This window comes from Marmota marmota, unplaced genomic scaffold (genome assembly GCF_001458135.2).
Source record: "Marmota marmota marmota unplaced genomic scaffold, marMar, whole genome shotgun sequence".
Classification (NCBI taxonomy): Eukaryota; Metazoa; Chordata; class Mammalia; order Rodentia; family Sciuridae; genus Marmota; species Marmota marmota.
Genome location: NW_025999977.1, coordinates 1,045,839 through 1,061,657, shown reverse-complemented (window position 1 = coordinate 1,061,657; position 15,819 = coordinate 1,045,839). Strand labels below are relative to the sequence as shown.

The 15,819-nt window shown below is 36.0% G+C and overlaps 1 protein-coding gene and 1 pseudogene across 9 annotated transcripts in view; one reads left to right on the top strand and one right to left on the bottom strand.

Annotated features, from left to right (window-relative positions):
• Exoc6b (exocyst complex component 6B) overlaps positions 1–15,819 on the bottom strand; it is a 586,101-nt gene that overhangs the window by 492,349 nt on the left and 77,933 nt on the right. For 5 of the 9 annotated variants that reach the window (XM_048804120.1, XM_048804114.1, XM_048804119.1 and 2 more), the window contains exons 2-6: positions 6,877–7,042; positions 6,204–6,233; positions 2,647–2,694; positions 845–935; positions 693–738 (exon numbers count right to left, since the gene is read on the bottom strand). In XM_048804120.1, coding sequence (XP_048660077.1) covers positions 693–738; positions 845–935; positions 2,647–2,694; positions 6,204–6,233; positions 6,877–7,042 — 381 coding nt within the window. Of the gene's footprint in view, positions 1–692; positions 739–844; positions 936–2,646; positions 2,695–6,203; positions 6,234–6,876; positions 7,043–15,819 lie in introns of those variants that run through there. The other 4 variants (XM_048804116.1, XM_048804117.1, XM_048804118.1 and 1 more) reach the window with 3 other exon arrangements.
• LOC107136948 lies at positions 7,210–8,859 on the top strand (annotated as a pseudogene).

Sequence of the window (15,819 nt, the reverse complement as noted above, 5' to 3'; positions counted from 1 at the left end):
TGTAAAGGTTTTTTTTTTTTTTTTGGACAAGATGTATGTTAAATCAGGAGACTAGGAATAAAGAAGATTACCCTTCATAATATGAGTGGCCCTCCAAGCACAGTTGAAGACCTTAGTTTAAAAAAAATAAAAAGCTGACCTCCCCTTAGGAAGAAGGAAGTCCACCAGCAGATTGCCCTTGGACTTAAGCTATAAAATTAACTCTTCCATGGGCTTGTAGCTCACTAGCCTATCCTACAGGTTTTAGACTCACTATCATGAAACCAATTTCTAAAACAAATACTTCCCCAGATATACACACACACACACACACACACACACACACACTATCCTACTGGCTATTTTTTAGAGAACCCTGACAAATACATTCTTGTACCAGAATTAGGGACTATTTTTTTCTATGACAATATTAAACTTACAAAACATGTTTCTCAAACCATCACAAAAATAATTACATGTTTTTCCCCTAAACAACTAAAAATCAAACTGTGTATATATGTTATCAAACATAATACATGATCATTTGTATATGTAAATAAATCTAGGATGAATCAACAGATAGACAAAAAGATACAGAAGATGTTACAAACTTGTTATTTTTTGAACAGCAATACCAAATATAGACCTTGAAAGTAGTCTGAATAACAGAAATTTCAGAAATAATAAAAACTGTTCAAGAAAAAAAATCTTACCTTTTAGTTTTCATCTGGTCCCTCAGTTTGCTGTACATCTCTAGGACTTGAAAGAGAGAAAAGAACACACAAGCATTATTGAGAGAAAATGAAAGACTAATTAAAACTAAAAGAATTGTATCAAAAATCCTACTCCAGTTCCAGTTCCTCACCTGGAAGACACAGCATTAATTTATCAACAGTGGCAGAAATATTTCTCTGTTGTAGTCGACACTGCTTCAGCTCTTCCATTGCTATTACCAGCTTGGCAAGAGGGAAAAAAACTGAATTATGCCAATAGCTATAAATAAAAAGCTTTCAGTCACATTTTTCCACACTGTGTTCAATTCATCAGAAAATCCCAGACAGTTTCATAGTAAGACCTGCCAAGTGGACTAAGGAACTGCCTTTCTAACCAGTAAAACATTCCTGCACAGCTTCCCACTTTCTCCTCAAGATACAGACTACCCTACCAAAGGCTAGATAAAATGAAATCCTAAAATACAGGGGCTGTCCAGGAGGGAAAAAAATTTTTTTGTATTTTCTCCAAATCCTTGAGACTCTTCATGATTTAGGAGTTCATCAATCTTTTAAAGAGATCCTAAGTTTCTTTCAGCCATGCTAGACTCCTGGAGGAAAACAATCCTTTCTATACAGCTTCAAATGTGCATGAAAATCATCTTCAACAAAGTCTCTATTTCAACAAATAAACCACACACTTAGAAGATGTGGCTTTTTTAAGAGATCCAGTTTAGTGAAGACAAACCACTTTTCTTCCCATCCTAAAGGCTTCTATCTGAAGTTGCCCCATAATATAATCAGGAGAAACTGGACTCTATAGAATCTAGACTATGTGAGACAAAAAACAAAATTTACATATTCACTTGCAGCATTCGTCTCATAGCCATGCCTAAAAATGTTATCTCCTTAAATATCGTGCAAAAAAAGAATGAACAAGAATGGCCCTCATTAACAATCAAAATCTAAACTTAAGAGATTATTAAAATTAAACACTAAATAAGGATTAGGTCATAAGGAAGGGGCAGGATACTCAGAACAATGTAAACTTCAGCAAATCCCCTGTTCTAGTTTCTTCATTAATAAAATAGTGATAACACCTGTCCTGACTTTGTCATTGGTCTGCATTAAAAATCCAGTAAGGAAATGGACACAAAATAACAATGTAAATGTAAAGGTTTAAATAGTGGGTGCATCAATGAAGAGAGTAATGATTCATTTTTTAAACACTTTCTGCCAAAAAAGTGTTTAAGTAGATGGAAGGAATACAATAAATAAGATAAACAAAAATTTCTTAACACATGAAGCATAATTTCTAGTGGAGGGAGACAGAAAGAAAGAACAAATACATAAGTAAAAATATATATCAAGAATATGAGAGCTGGGAATGTAGCTCAGTGGTAAAGCGCTTGCCTGGCATGTGTGAAGCTCTGGGTTCCATCCCCAATATCGAAAAAAAAAAAAAAAGAGAGAGAGAGAGAAAGAATATGACAGTATAATAGAGAAAAGCAAAGTGGGAAAAATATAAAAAGATTGCAGGCAATGAAGGTGAGACTATAACTTCAAATCTTCAAATAAGGTGGTTAGGAAGGTTTTATTAAGAAGGCAATATTTTTAAATGCATCAATTTAAAAAAAAAGGTGATAAGATTTGAGAAAAGATTTGAAGTATGTGAATATTGGGGACGGGGGAACAAAACATTCCAGGAGGGAGAACAGCACTGGCCACATTAGGACCATTCAGTGACTTAAAACACATCAGAGACAGGCTACATACACTCTCATCACACTTTGTAGTGGCTAAATTCATTAAATTCAGAGAAATACTAGAAGCAACAATAATGCCCAACTACTTTCAACATGCTGCTTATAGTCTTACAAGCCCACTAAATGAAGAACAGTCATCAAAAGAGAATGGCATGAAACAAAAGCTTGGTCAAAAGATAAACTGGCCTTACTTCCTTTCCCTCATGCTGTAGTTTTCTATTAGTATCCGTCACTTGATTCTGTGGAGAGAAGACAATTTAAACTCATAAAAAAAAAAACCACACACACACACACACACACACACACACATTTAGACAACAGTTGAATAAAGATCAAATTTTCATGTGAAAAGACTCAGGTAGCTAGATAGTTCAGTATTCTATCATATATTGGTCATGAGCAGTCTCTTGAATTTAAATGACATCAACTTTGTTACTGGATCTTTTGCATGACCTTTTGAATAATGAAAAGAAAATTTTACTGACAGATATCTTTAGTTTGAAACATTCCAAACTAAGATACAATAATGACCAAATATCACACTTTAACTTTTAAAACAAAAAAAAGAAGAGAGAAAAATATAATAGAAAAAGTAACCCACAAAGAATCTTACCAAGAAAGAACAAATTTTATCATATATATTCCTCACCTCATCAATGTATTCCTGAAAAGGCTCGGTATAAATTCGATTTTTTAACTCAAGTCAATTTTTCTGTGTTTATTATCCTAATTTTAGAAGATGTTTTTATCTTAGTTCTTTCTGGATCATTAATTCTTTTTAAAAAAATATTTATTTATTTTTTAATTGTAGTTGCACACCTTTATTTATATGTGGTTCTGAGGATCGAAGCCAGGGCTTCACACATGTTAGGCAAGCGCTCTACCATTGATCCACAACCCCAGCCCCTGGATTATTAATTCTTAATAGCTCCCAACAGCTCTATATTCTCCTTAATCTCCCATTCCAATGGTCAAAATATGTGATTAAATCATTGAATGACCTATATATAGTTTGTAATTTAAAGGAACAGGCACATCCTCTTACTAATCTACTTTTGATGTCTACACCCATGTTAAAAAATTAAGACTATAACATCTTCATCATCTCAGACCTTATCAACATTGGTACTACTTATACTTTTACTGCACTCTTCAACCCAGTTTTTCCTATGACATTCCTTGTGCACATACGCACACAAACATGCACGCAAACATGATATAACATGCAGTATAAATGCCCAAGAAAAGTACATCATATGGAGGGTTTTCCAAACTTATTTAACATCCTTTTATTCAAGATCATCCCAAGGAACCAGTTTTTCAGAAAACACACTTTTTTAAATCATTGCCCTGAATTGTACTACATGTCCAGAGAAGATTACCATATGCATTCTGCTTCCAAAGACAAAATGAAACCTAACCTTCCCCAGAAATCCTTTATAAAGTATCAGAAAGAGGCAAGAAACACCAAATTACCTCTTTATTATATACCTAATAGCACCACATGTGAAATAATTTGTTGTTTTATTGAACTGTGAGCTCAATATGAACTAAGGGTGTGATGTAGCTGCCCAAAACTCATATCTAAGGCAGTAATAGAAGTATTGTCAACAACAGTAGTTAAGGACTGGGGTTGTGGCTCAGCGGTAGAGCGCTCACTTCTCATGTGAGAGACCCTGGGTTCCATTCTCAGCATCACATAAAAACAAATAAACAAGATAAGGATATTGTATCCATGTATAACTAAAAGAAAATTTTTTTAAAAAGTAGTTAACTGATAATTAGCTGGACTTTTAAAATCCTATACTGAGGTCTTCTAAATTCAGTCCTCCATGAACACAACTAACTCAGCATCTTATTTCTTTATCTCATACTCAATGTAAAAAATACAATGTACACTGCAACTCAGTCAGAAGTAGGGAGCATATGCATGCACACATGCATACATGTACACACACATAAACTGAACAATTTTCAAGAAATACTGTTCACCCTTGCTACATGTAATACACTTTTATTTCTACTCAATTGTCTTCTCTTTAATTTCAATTTTTGTTAAAAAAAAAATACTGATCAAAGCTCACTCAACTGATTTCATGCAAACCATGGTCTAAAACATACCCATAGGCACCTAAGCAATGCTTCTGGTAAGAAATATAGTAATTATTTCAATAAGTATTTCAATACATTACAATGAAAAGAAAATATATCAACTATCTGGGATGATACTTTTTTGATTCAGAAAATATAAATGTGTACATACACATACAAGTATATTCTTGCTGTAAATCAAAGGAAATAATGGGCATCCTAAAATGTACAATTTTTTTCACTGTTATGTTAAAACGGTAATGGAAGTCATCAATACTTAATCAGCTCCATCTTTTAAACTCTTTTCTAGAGTTTAGAAAACTCTACATTTCCTAGGTTCTTAACCTAGGTCTAATGGATACCCCAAGTGCAGAGCCTACCAGGTATACAGCTGAACATTAATATCCAGTAACTGGGTGGGAGCCTGAATCAGCCAAAAACCCTGCATCTAGTTTAGGTGTTCCTTCAGAGGCATCCTAACCAATCTGAAGGAATTTGTAACTTGAACCAATGTGAAGTAATTGGACAGAAGTAAGAGGAAGAACAGAAGAGTACCAATTAGCAAGTGATACCAATAACTAGTGAGCACAGTTATGGGCAATGTTTACTACTAGCTGGCCAGGCAAGTATTCCACTACATGGCCACCTCAGTATCCCATTGCCCATCATGGAGCACAGTCCTAAAGAAACTGTGAAAGAAACTTGGGATTTAGGTATCCACAGTGCACAGAAAAGAACAGCCCAAGACGAGGACAGGAAGCTGGGGTGGCTGAGTGAGCCCAAGGAGCACATTAACAACAAATCAAAAGATTGTTCATTCTTAGTTGGAGGAAGCCACTAGAGAGGTACAAAAGAGAGATTAAATAATTTTGGCAATATTCTATTTCTCAAGATGGATGCATGCTTCTATATAGGTTCATGAACTCCTTTTTAAAACCTTAGGACCACTGGGTACAGATACACCTGTAATCCTAGTGACTAGAGACGCTGAAGCAGGAAGATCACAATTTCCAGGACAACCTCAGCAGCTTAGCAAGGCCATAAGCAATTTAGAGAGACCCTGTTTCAAAATATAAAATAAGAAGGGCTAAAGATGTTGCTCAGTGGTTGAGCACACCTGGGTTTAATCCCCAGCAGCAAAAAATAAAAAATATACCTTAGGGCCTGATGTGTTTTTGACTTCAGAATTTTGTAGGTTTCATAAAGATAATGAGGTACACGTATATTATAATATCCCCAAATGAGAACCAACTCAGCACCCTATAATCAAACATATTCATGTTTCTGTAGCAAAACATAATAACCCACAATAAACAGAGTAAATTAAGAAATTTGATAGTTTCATGTCCATTTAGGTCATGTTTTGCAGTCAGATGAATTTTTAAAATACCTTAGCTTTAGAATAAAATTTAATAACTGATAGCCCATTTTACCCCTCAATAAAATTGTTTCTTTGCCTTTCTCACCAATGTATCCTTTTATTTATTTATTTAATATTTATTATTATTTTAGTTGTAGTTGGACACAATATCTTTATTTTACCTTTATTTGGTGCTGAGAATCTAACCCAGGGCCTCGCACGTGCTAGGCGAGCGCTCTACCGCTAGCCACAATCCCAACCCACTAATGTATTCTTTTAGATGAATTTTATACTTACTGTCAAATTAACCTCATGTCCAAGAAAATCCTTTAGGATTATAATTCAAAATCAGGTAAGAAAAAATAATTAAAAGCATAAGCACTAGAAATAAAAAATAAAACTGTTACTACTTACATATCATATGCGAAGTATTTTCATAAAAACTCAAAAAATATAAACATGTACTATTTGACATAATAGAAGTGTTAGTAGGGTAGTTAGATTTAAGATCAATAAGCAAACTCTGGTATACAACATATGGGAATTTGCCATGCAAATGACCAGACCAATGTGCCTAGACTCCTTCCCAATTTGTCAAAGCAAGAAAGCATCGTCACCCTCTGGTAGGAGACATTCCACAACGACCACAACTCTTTTTATCCTTGGCCTAGGTGCCATATTGCAAATAATCTTATAGCAATGCCCCATAAATTCTGTCATCCTACAGAGATGGCTATATCCATCAAGGAATAACAAAACTCTTACGTTTCTGTTTGAAAGAAACAATTACTGATCACTGGTTCTGAACCATGTGTAGGTTTCCCAATTAAACTCTAATTTAAAAGGGTATGCTTTTTAGCTAATGGACATGATCTCAATTATCGAGGTTTCAGTATAAATTCCTTTCTTACTACACAAAAATCTTTACCACAAATACATGACCAGCAACATAATCCCATAGACTCCTTACTTTGAGTTTCTGGGCTTCTCCTCTCACTTTCAGCAGTTCGGTAATAGAGTCCACAAAGCCTTGGTAATGAAAGTTGCACATTTTCTCAATTTCTCTGTCATGATTACGGATACGAGTTTCAAGCTTCTCCATGAATCGTCCATGTTCTTCACCATCATAGACAGACCTTTAAAAAAAAAATGACATGGAGATTATGTCACATTTGCTCCTATTTATTTATTTACTTATTTATCCTCCACCCCAACCCACCCCATGCTAGGGATTGAACCTGGACACCTGCGCTGCTAGGCATGCACTCTACCACTGAGCTACAACCTCAGCCAGGTGTCACATTTACATCTAAAAAAAAAGAAAAAAAAAGACTACAAACCCAAAAGCAAATTTCTTTAGAAATTAGATATTCAGGGTATGTAAACCACAAAGTAATCCAATTGTATTAACACTGTCTCAATGTTAACAGAGTATTTTTCAGGAAAATCCAAATTTTTGCTTTCTCTTTACTGAAACACAACCAACCATGCTAGCCCTGCAGGAACATGGAAGGGCAGCCACAATGGCAAGGTCGGCCACCTTGAACAGGCACCTACTGCTCAAGGCTCAGGAGCATCTGCAATCCCACCTATAGAGATAATTCTGGACTTCCAGGCAAAAACATCACTTAGAGAACACTAGAGAGGAACCCGAGACAAGGAGGGAGATAAAATCTTTGCTTTAGCTTTTTGGAGGTCAGTTTGTCAGGCAACTTAGGGGATTTTTAGTATGCCCTCTGAAGATACTACAAGACACTTAATAAATTGGACAGTGGGTGCCAAGTCTATATTTGAACTATGGGGTCACAGAAGATCTCCTGAAGAGGTGTACAGTTCTCTTAAAAATTACCCTGAGGAGATAGTTCCATTTCTGCATTCAGACTCTACATATAAAATAAAGATTCACACATTTAATAAAACGTTGACACAAGAAGAAAAAAATCAAACGAATAGACCCCCTTAAATTTCTGCCATTTAAAGGAAAAGTGAACTTAAAGAAACCACAACACATATTCTCTATTTTGGAGGCTTATGGTTTGGACCTAACCGCATCTCTGAGAATCCATATATTAGATGAACAGAGAGAGCTAATTGAGTCACACAGTGTTAAAAAGAGACACTTTACTAGAAATACAAATATGGATGAAGGTTTACCACTCGTCATGGCAAACCATGAAAAAGTGATAGAAAATGATTCTGTTTTCAATCCATTTGATGGAACAGGTGGCCTCCTGATAGCTTCTGCTCATTTTAGTGCATATATATGTATATATGAGACAGACATAGACTACAATATAGTTCATGGGTTCAGAAAGGCTAATAGGAAAAATCAGAACTGGAGAGGACCACATGAAAATAATAGAGCAAATTTTCATCAGAAGTATTCCCTGTACGTCCTGGTTTCAGATGTATCTAAACCTTCCTGCAGGAAGGAAACACATTTTGATGCTATTATCACTGATCCTCCACATAGTATCAGAGAATCTACAAAAACACAGAAAGAAATACCAAAGAGGGTTTTTAAAGAAAAGAAAATAGAAAGTTCAGAAAGCCATGTTCCGGTTTCATTGAGTTATCACCTTAATGATATGTTTTTTGACCTGTTTAACTTTGAAGCTAGACCATCATATTAGGTGCAAGATTAATCTATTGGTTACCACTGTATATATAGAAGAGCTTGCTGAATAGATGGTATCCTGGCACTCTTGCCTGAAACTCATCAGCAACTGTGAGCGGAAGCTTTCCAGTCATACATCAAGGCACTTGATCACAATGAAAAAGGTGAAGAAATTTGAGAACCCAGACCAGTATTCACATCTGCTAAGTGACCATTTTCTGCTGTACAAAGGTCATAATTCCTTCCATGATAACTATTTCAGAATAACAAAAAAAAAAAAAAGATCAAGGGAGAAAAGTCCAGCCAAAAGTGAAATTTTAAGATTTTGACAATGAAGAAATATTAAATATTTGAAAAAAAAAGACAATTGGAGGTGAAGTTTCATGTATAATCAAAAAAACATGTACTATTTTTTTATATTAAAAAAACCTAAGAAATAAATTAAGCAATTTAAAAATTGTCTTTGCTTTTTTTTTTTGCTATTTTGTCATATGTTATAAGGTCTTCTGAACTTTATTTGACTTGCTGTATTTGTATTTTCAAGTACTAATGGAGATCAACTCAACGTTTTTTTGGTTTTTTTTTTTACAATTTATTTACAAAACAAAATACTATTATTGACATATCTGCCAGATGCATTATAGGCAATTAATAGTGGTTAAGATTTATTCATTTGGTAAATTGTTTAGTTTGTTTTTTAATTGTAACTGATTTACATTGCTACCAATAAACTTTACTAAGAATTTCTTTCACAAAATATATTTAACAGTATTCATCACAGAATCCTCATCATAAAATGAAAGGACTAAATTACAACTCCCCTGTCCCCTTCTTTCTCAATTTAACTAGTTTAGAAAAGCTCAATTTTGGTAAACCCAATTATCCAATAACTACTCCATGACTAGACCCAAGAAACTGAACAATGCTGAAGAAAAATCACAGAGCTGTGCTGACTAGACTCAGTAAAGCTATAAAGCTACAAATCTAAATTAGACACTTAATAATACTAGAAAATCCTACTTACTACAGGCTGAGTCTGCCTTATACAAAATGCTTATCCAAAATGAGATCAGTAGGGTTTCAGATTTCACTTTTTTAAAAAAAAGTTTTAGAACATTTGCATATGCATTATGAAGTAATGGAGAAGGGACTCAAATCTAAATATAACATTCATTAATGTTTCAAATACACTTTATACACCAAGGTTGAAAGTAATTTTACACAATATTTTTATTGTATCAGTGTTTTTGTTTTTGTCTTGTTTTATTTTTTTGTGGTGCTTGGGATTAAACCCAGGGCTTTGGGCATGCAAGGAAAGCATTCTACCAACTGAGCTATATCCCCAGCCCTGTACCAATGTTTTGACTTCAATTAGTCACATTAGGACAGGAATGGAACTTTCTACTTGTGACATCTGTCACGTGCACACTCATAAAGTTTTGAATATGGGAGCATTTAAAATTTGGGATTTTCGGATTAGGGATGCTCAACCTCTACAACTATTACCACCACCACCCCACCACCACCAATTCACTTTGTATCTAAGTGTGGGAACCTTAATTTCTCCTTTCCTCAAATGTTTGCCCCTTAACTCTCAGTTACTGACCTTATTTCATACTTTAAAGAAAAAAAAAAAAACAGACATAATGAAATAACTCCTCCTCCCCGCTGAAAATCAACCAGCCTACTTACATCAGTACCACTTACTATGTCCACCCTCCCACAGCAATGGAAGCCATGTTCCAAGCTCTTGCCTGCAGTTGACCTTTCTCATTGTCTCAAGGACATCACTCCTGCAGTAATCCCCTTTATCCTTCCTCTGCATCCTATCTTTCTCCCCTTCTGCTAGATCATTCTCATTTGTATATAAACGAATTCTTAAAACCTGCCCCACCCATCCCCCTCCAGTTACCATCTCCTTTTTCTGCTGCCCTTCCAGGTAAGTCTTTCTCCTCTCCTCACCCCCTCACTTTTTACCTTCCTAGACTTATTCCTTGTACTCCACCTACTAGCAGCATTGGCTAGGGTTTGATATTCTCTTCTTTAAACAGTCCCTTCTGTAGACGTCAATGATACCACAGTAACTTGTTATTCCACCTTTCACTGACACTCCCTCTCAATCTCCCTCTTAGCTCCTCTGCCACTATTACATTTCTAAATATTCCTAAAATCACTTCTCTTCTCTATGCTCTCTCATGCAGTCTCATAGCTTTAAATACCATCTATATTATATAGTGCTGACTTCCTAATCTATACCTACAGTTCAGAGCACTTCCCTGGGCACTAGACTCAAATGTCCAGCTTCTACTTACTAACTCCAACTGAACTTTTAAAACCCATCACAAGTCTAACACAGGGAAAAAAAAAAAATTATTACCAACCTATTTCCACTTCCAAACCTGTTCCTCCTCCAAACTACCCAACTACTCCATCACAACTAATAGCACTATCTAGTTGCCCAAGTCAAATATTCAGTAGTCACGTCAAACCCATCTCGTCCCATCCTCACCCCCATGCACTCCACTGATAAGCGTGACAATTCAACTTCTAAAACGTATCTTAAAATTGACCAAATCCCACCATTTCTTTCAAAACCCAAGTCCCCATCAATAACATGACCACCTCAGACCAATCTAGTAGTCTAATAGTCTCCATTCTGTACTCCCCATCCCCATTATCCTCTGCTTCATTACACACCTTCCACACAACAGTGTGCTGTTATGCTAGTACTGATGTTCCTTCCCTGTATGTCTGAATAATCTCCTCCTCATCATCCATCATTTATTGTCTATCTCTCTCTCCAACCCACTCCAATAAAGGAAAGAACTCTACATCCAGAACAGTGCCCAACAGGTAGCAGTCAATAAGTAAATATTCACTGACTAAAGATGACTAACACTATCTCTAAGACTTTTTTGATCTCTGAAGTTTCTTCAACACATATACATTCTCACTGCCAACATTTTTGGATCCTGTTATCATTGGTGGGTGCCAGATCACCACCCTGGATCCTGTGGATAGCATGCTCTCCTCAACACAGCAGTGTTGAGAGCCACAGCCAAAGGGGCCCCAGCAAACTTCCAGCTGATTGGTTCACAGCAGCCCCAGCAAACTTCCAGCTGATTGGCTCACCGTGGCCCCAGCAAACTTCCAGCTGCCAGCTGATTGCCTCCTCTGTGGTGATGCTCATTGGGCTGTTTCCTCGCCCTTTCAGACCACAGAGCTGCTCATTGGGGGACTCTTTTGGCTCCGCCCACGCGACCCAGCCAATCGGGAGGAGTGGGGGGCTGAGAGGCTTGCTGGAAGCCCTTGTGCCAGTTGGGCTCTGAGGGAATTCCTGAAGAGCTTGTGTGGTACCGGGTGTGTTCCAGAAATAAAGTTAGTTTCTGCTTGATAAATGGCTGGTGAGTTGTGCCCAGCAGCTCCACTGCCCAAAACTCAAACTGACACAACATATATGTGCCTGACACTTACTTCAGAAAAGGTGGATCAGTCTGGATTCGCTCCCCTTCTTCCACGATAAAAGGACAGAGTCCAGCAAATTATAAACAATTCCCCATATGGTTATGCTTGCCAGAAGAAGCCATTTAGAATACACAAACCAGAATTGACTGCTGACATTTCAACAAATCTCAATTAACTTTAATTTTTCCCCTTTCAAAGGAAAAGAAAACGCAATACCTAAAGATATCCATGTTCCTTGCCATTTGGAGAAACCATGGAAAATTCCTCAATCTAAATGACATAAGCTGACATACTCAATATTAAACAACCTCTTGGTTTCAAATTCAGTACATTCTACCTCAACAATACATCTCAGGTAGCAAATCTAGCTCTTTCTACCAGGGAGAACTTTTCCCTGTTTCCCTCCAAAGATCTACATTAACATCACAAAGGACTACCTTGGAGAGAAAAAAATCCCAAAGTTAAGAAATATAGAACTTATATTAATCAGGCCTCCCTAAACTCCCTGAATTTCCTATTTAAAACAAAACAGAAATCAAAAATTAAAGAAAGGAAATTTGAGTTTTAGCTGCTCAAATATGGCTTTAGCCTCAGTACTGTAATTAGCTTTGAGTCTGGCCAGTTCAGTTAAACTCTCTGACCCTCAGCTTTCTCTTCAACAGAATAGGAAGCAATCAATTACAAATTCTCTGAAGTACTAACTTAGCTCTAAATTTCTGCAATTCACCTCCACCTTCAAAATCAGTCAATAATGCAAAGATCATACATTTTTCAGAATATTAATATTTTTCAGAATAAAAAGGTGGTATTTCAAACAAGTTAATGAATTTTCTGTCTCCTTATCAGTAACTCCTACTTCTTTCTCCTATTCAGAATCTTTATGATTGTCTCTAACCAATGCTGAATAACATGAAAAGCTGACATGGAATTTTAAGAATTTAAAAAAAAAAAAGCTGAAATAATGGGAGAGGGAGGAAGGAAAGTAAGGAGATAGTACTGGGAATTGAAATGGAGAAAACTATGTTACATGCATTTACGAATATGTCAAAAGGAACCCTACTATTATGAATAACTACAATGCACTAAAAATAAAAATAAATTTTAAAAATCATTTTTAAGTTCAAATAAAATCTAAGAGCACATATGTAAAATAGGGAATGTGGACTATATTTAGCAGACTTGCTTTGTTCATAGGTATGCCTAGGAAATCTAAGATTCACAGAGAGATCTTAAAAGATTTGTGTGTGTGTGTGTGTGTGCGCGTGCACGCACACATGTGTTTTTTAAGGAAAAAGGATCCATAGTTTCCATATGGTTATCGAACAGGTTAAACAGCAAGAATTTAGGGGCTGGGGTTGTGGCTCAGTGGTGAGTGCTCACCTAGCACATGTGAAGCCCTGGGTTTGATCCTCAGCACCACATAAAAATAAATAAATAAAATAAAGGTACTGTGTCCAACTACAACTAAAAAATAATTTTTAAAAAAAAAAGCAAGGATTTAAAGGTTTTATTTCAAAATGTCTACCACAGGGCAAGGCAACTGTGGGCTGACCACAACCTTTGAATCAGCTTTTCACTTTGAATCAGCATTTCAGGCATATCTATCAGCATAATTCATTGTTAATCAACATATTTATCAGACATAAAAGGCAAAAGTAAATAAACAAATCAATTGGGAAAGATCAGAGCTCAACTAAAATTAACCTAATATTGGTAGTCAACATTATACTTGAACAAAATGTAGCACCTTTCCCCCCAAACAAATGAAAAAGTAGAGAAAGACTGCCATCTAGTGGTGGCCTATTTCAAACATTCCTTAAATTTTAAATTTGACTTAGCCAAGTAAAAGGGACTGCTTAAAAATCTAAAAACTATATTCTATAAAACTTGTTGGCCAAAGACTTATACCTAATTACTAAATTACTCTAATATAAATTACTCTAATATTTAAATTTTCATTTCTATTGAAAAAAAAAAAGGATCTTTAAAATGAAGTCTTATGCTTCTGACATGTCCAGGTAGGCCGCAAATAAGACTATAGGATGAACTACACCACTGGTTTAAGTATTTCTGACAGACAATCCCAAGAATATTCTAGAACTTAGTAAAAAGGTAAACAAGAAGAAATACTAGGAAACTAACAATAACTTTTTATAGCCCAAATTTTGCCTCTACTAAATAAACACTAGCCTGTGGGATCTAATTTCCAAACCCCCTTCCCAACAGGTTTAGGTGGGGAAAAGCAAAATATTTATCCTAGTGTCCATATCTGATGCCCACTTCTAAAAATCGTAGTGGGCTCTATCCCTCTCCCACCTAGATTTCATGTACATATTAAGACAGAGATTTAACTTTTAAATGGCATTTGAGGAATTGATTCAGCAAATATTTACTCTTGTCTTATACTAAACCATTACAGAATTATATAACTTGCTAGAACTTATATCAGCTCAACTCTGCTTGTCAAAGGTAGGGGATAATGTTATAAGCATTATGCTATTTCATTTAAATTCTATGCATCTTATAAATTAGGCATTATTCCCATTTTACAAACAAGTAACCTGAAACTCAAGAAGATAAATTAACTTGCCAATTCACACAATTAGAAAGCTTCCTCTCATCAGTCCGGGGGCTGAGGATATAGCTCAGAGGTAAAGCAATTGCCTAGCATGCATGAGTCCCTAAGAGAAGAGAGAAGAAGTCTAATATATTAGTCTGTCTCCTGCTAGAGCAAGGAAAGCAAGGCACAAGAGCCCCCAACACGCTCAGAGTTCAAAGAGGTCTTAGAGTCTAAGAGTATAAAGTTCTCATTGTACACTCAAGGAAACTGAGGCCAAGAAAAGTTAAACGCCTTAATCAAAATTAAGACTGCTTGTTACTGATACAGCTGGGCTTGACTCCCAAAGAAAACAAAATTAGAAAAGGCTAATGCAATATGAAGCCCAACACAAAGCTAAGTGGTTTAAAAGAGCCAGAGACAAACTTCTACTTCAAGATGAGTCAGTTGCTGCCTATTAGCTGTACCTATAATACAACAGCTATTGCCTTCTTGTTGTTGGAAGAGTCTCAATTCATTTTGGTACTTACCCTTCCCATCCCAGCACAAGAAGTAAATGATAATTCCTGGGTAAATTAATCATGGTGATTCCATTCCCCTTTTAATGACCAGTTAATATAAGGTATGTCACATAACTCTCACCAATGAATGGTAAAGGGAAATCTGTTAGTAAAGGTCAAGATTGTTTGTTTCATGAAGGATGCAGAAAAAGAAATTCCTCTTCCTACTTTGGACATTATCCTTTGAAAGTATAATAATTGGAAATGCAGCATCCATCCTGAGATGAGAGGAGATATCCCAGTAATCTGAGGACATCGAAGGGGAAAGATGGAAAACACTTTGGTCCTTGACAGAGTCCTATCTTCAGATTTCATACCATGTGACAATAAATTTCCTGTTGTTAAAGCTACTTTCCCTTTGCGTCCTGCTACTTGCAAAGGAAAGTATCCTGAATGATAGTCTTTAAAGGTAACAGGCAAATCAAAGATCTACACATTGCTAAGGAATCTGTGACTCAAACCAAGACTATTCTTCCCTCTTCCAATTTAGTTCAGAGTAATCAGTGTTTACCCTGCAAATCTCAGCTCACATCTTCTGGGAAACCCTCCCTTAATCTCCAAGATTGTGGTCTTCTGGGAAACCCTCCCTTAATCTCCAAGATTCTGGTATGCACTTCCTACTAGTGATTACCATCCTCACGGAATTTATTAAACTGTATTTTATTGCCTATTGATTTATCAATCTCCATTCTAGATTGTTAATCTCCTCTTGGG